The sequence below is a fragment of the Octopus bimaculoides genome, chromosome 1 (genome assembly GCF_001194135.2).
Source record: "Octopus bimaculoides isolate UCB-OBI-ISO-001 chromosome 1, ASM119413v2, whole genome shotgun sequence".
Lineage (NCBI taxonomy): Eukaryota > Metazoa > Mollusca > Cephalopoda > Octopoda > Octopodidae > Octopus > Octopus bimaculoides.
This window is the reverse complement of record NC_068981.1, coordinates 78,408,771-78,411,613: the sequence shown is the minus strand read 5'-3', so window position 1 is coordinate 78,411,613 and position 2,843 is coordinate 78,408,771. Positions and strand designations below refer to the sequence as shown.

The 2,843-nt window shown below is 37.6% G+C and overlaps 1 protein-coding gene across 5 annotated transcripts in view; it reads right to left on the bottom strand.

Annotated features, from left to right (window-relative positions):
* Positions 1–2,843, bottom strand: part of LOC106871456 (protein sidekick-1) — a 648,066-nt gene that overhangs the window by 210,715 nt on the left and 434,508 nt on the right. For all 5 annotated transcript variants that reach the window (XM_052967564.1, XM_052967565.1, XM_052967540.1 and 2 more), the window contains one exon: positions 2,201–2,368. In XM_052967564.1, coding sequence (XP_052823524.1) covers positions 2,201–2,368 — 168 coding nt within the window. The remainder of the gene's footprint in view (positions 1–2,200; positions 2,369–2,843) is intronic.

Genomic DNA, 2,843 nt, shown 5'->3' with positions numbered 1-2,843 from the left:
ACCATTTTGAGCGTGGCCGTTGCCAGTACCGCCTGACTGGCCTTCGTGCGGGTGACACGTAAAAGCACCCACTACACTCTCTGAGTGGTTGGCGTTAGGAAGGGCATCCAGCTGTAGAAACTCTGCCAAATCAGATTGGAGCCTGGTGTAGCCATCTGGTTTCACCAGTCCTCAGTCAAATCGTCCAACCCATGCTAGCATGGAAAGCGGACGTTAAACGATGATGATGATGATGATGATATATATAGAAGCAGAAGGAGCTGGTTTCACTCGGGTTATAAACTCAAAGCCTTAACACAATACTCTTTGCTTGTGTAATTTGACACCTTTCTTCTTAGGTAAATATTTCATAATAGACCTTTTTGTACCTCGGAGTGAAATAATTTTTTTCCATTAGTTTTTACGAGTACATTCAATGTATCTGACCTTCAAACCCGCTGCAAGCCAATTTTTTCTGGAAAAGAAAGGTGGGGTGGGAGACCTCGGAGTTCCTCACCAATGGAGTTTATTTTGCAGGTTTTATCTTTCTTTTCCAAGGTATTTCACATACTTTCAATGAATGTGACACTGAAATCATGCGTAAATGACACCTTTCCTCTGAAAAGGAAAGATTTGGCTGCTATTTCTAGCATGCCCTACTACCATATAACAGCTATTTGTGAGAAATACCTGCCGATATTTTGCTGTGAAATAATTTTCTGACCCCTTCCCCACTTATTTTTCCAGAAAAAAAGTGGCTTGTGGTGGGTTTGGAGGTCAGATATGTTGAATGCACTCGAAAAAATCTGTGGAAAAAAATTATTTCACACTGAAGTACAAATGGGTCCTTTCGAAGTATTTACCCATGATTATTTACTGATACACAAATACACTGGTACAGAAGATCATAAACAATGAAAGTAGCTGTAATTATCTTCTTGGTACCAGAAATCGTTACAACATGATTATTTACTGATACACAAATACACCAGTACAGCATTTTTGTTTGACCCTTCAGCTTTTGTAACATTTTGTTTATGTGTTGGTGTACATAAATACACTAGTACAGAAGATTCTAAACAATGAAAGGAGCTGTAATAATTTTTTGGGGACCAGACATGGTTACAATGGTAAATGCTAGACAGGATGATTGACAGAATGAAAATAGAATGATAGAGATGTGTTGTATAAAATGTCCTTTACTATCTCGTATGCAATGAACATGCAAACACACAGAGATTCATATACAAAATGAGATGATGTGGTGGTGGTATAAAATGTCTGTTACTATAGTTGACTACAGAAAGAAAGATTACTTTTGAGAAAATATTATATATCGCTTTCAATCCAAAATGAAAATAAAAATTACATGTTAACTCATGACAGACAGGACAAATAATTTTATATATATAGAGATATCTATGTATATGTATGATTGCATGTATGTATGCACACACACACACACACATATATTTAGATATGTATGTATACATACATATATATATATATCCATATATATATATATATATATATATATATATATATATCCAGCTGTAGAAACTCTGCCAAATCAGATTGGAGCCTGGTGTAGCCATCCGGTTCACCAGTCCTCAGTCAAATCGTCCAACCCATGCTAGCATGGAAAGTGGACGTTAAATGATGATGATGATGATGATGATGATACATGCAAACATACAACAGGTCTCTTTCAGTTTCTGTCAACCAAATCAGCGCAGATTGCCTTTGTTGGCCTGGTGCTATAATAGAAGACAGTTGCCTAAAAGCTGTCATGCAGTGGGACTATACCCACAACCAGATGGTTGGGAAGCATACTTCATAACTATGCAGCCATGTGTAAATAAACACACACACACACACACACAGAGCAGCTGAAGATGCACCACTAGTGATGCCTGGCTACCCATTGCCTTTTGAACATGTATGCACATCAATATGTATAGGAGTTATTTGTTTCTGATGAATAGTCTTGCTTCTCTCACTAGACTCCCTGAATCTGACGGAGTTCCCCATTGGTAAGGCTGCTCGTAAACAAATAAATAGATGCACACATGCACACACACACATATATATATATATACACACACACATACTATCTATCTATCTATCTATCTATCTATCATTTTTATATATAATATTTTTACCTCTATTTCAATATGTATCAGATTTTAGTGTAAAGGCTTCAAAAACTAATATCACTTACTCTTAACATTAAGAAACATTTTAGATTGGACGATTCCCATCTCATTGAATGCAACAAACTTATAGACGCCCGTATCATCCGGTTTGCTGTTAGTGATAAGTAAGAGGTCAGGTTGAACCAACTGTAAACGACCTGTGCTGCTAATGTTTTCCCAGTCATTACCAATATCTGAAAATTCAAGAAAAATATTAAAGTTAATATTTATCATTTTTTAAATGTTTTTTAGTTCCACAACAGCCCACATCAAGCAAACTAGATTTTTGCAAATCAACATCTACAGGTGTTCACTGGTAACAGTCTAGTATGTTTACTCTTTTACTTGTTTCAGTCATTTGACTGCGGCCATGCTGGAGCACCGCGCTTAGTCGAGAAAATCGACCCCAGGACTCATCCTTTGTAAGCCTAGTTCTTATTCTATCGGTCTCTTTTTGCCGAACCGCTAAGTTACGGGGATGTAAACACACCAGCATCGGTTGTCAAGCGATGGTGGGGGGACAAACACAGACACACAAACACACATACATATATATATATGTACATATATATGATGGGCATCTTTCAGTTTCCGTCTACCAAATCCACTCACAAGGCTTTGGTCGGCCCGAGGATATAGTAGAAGACACTTGCCCAAGGTGCCACGCAG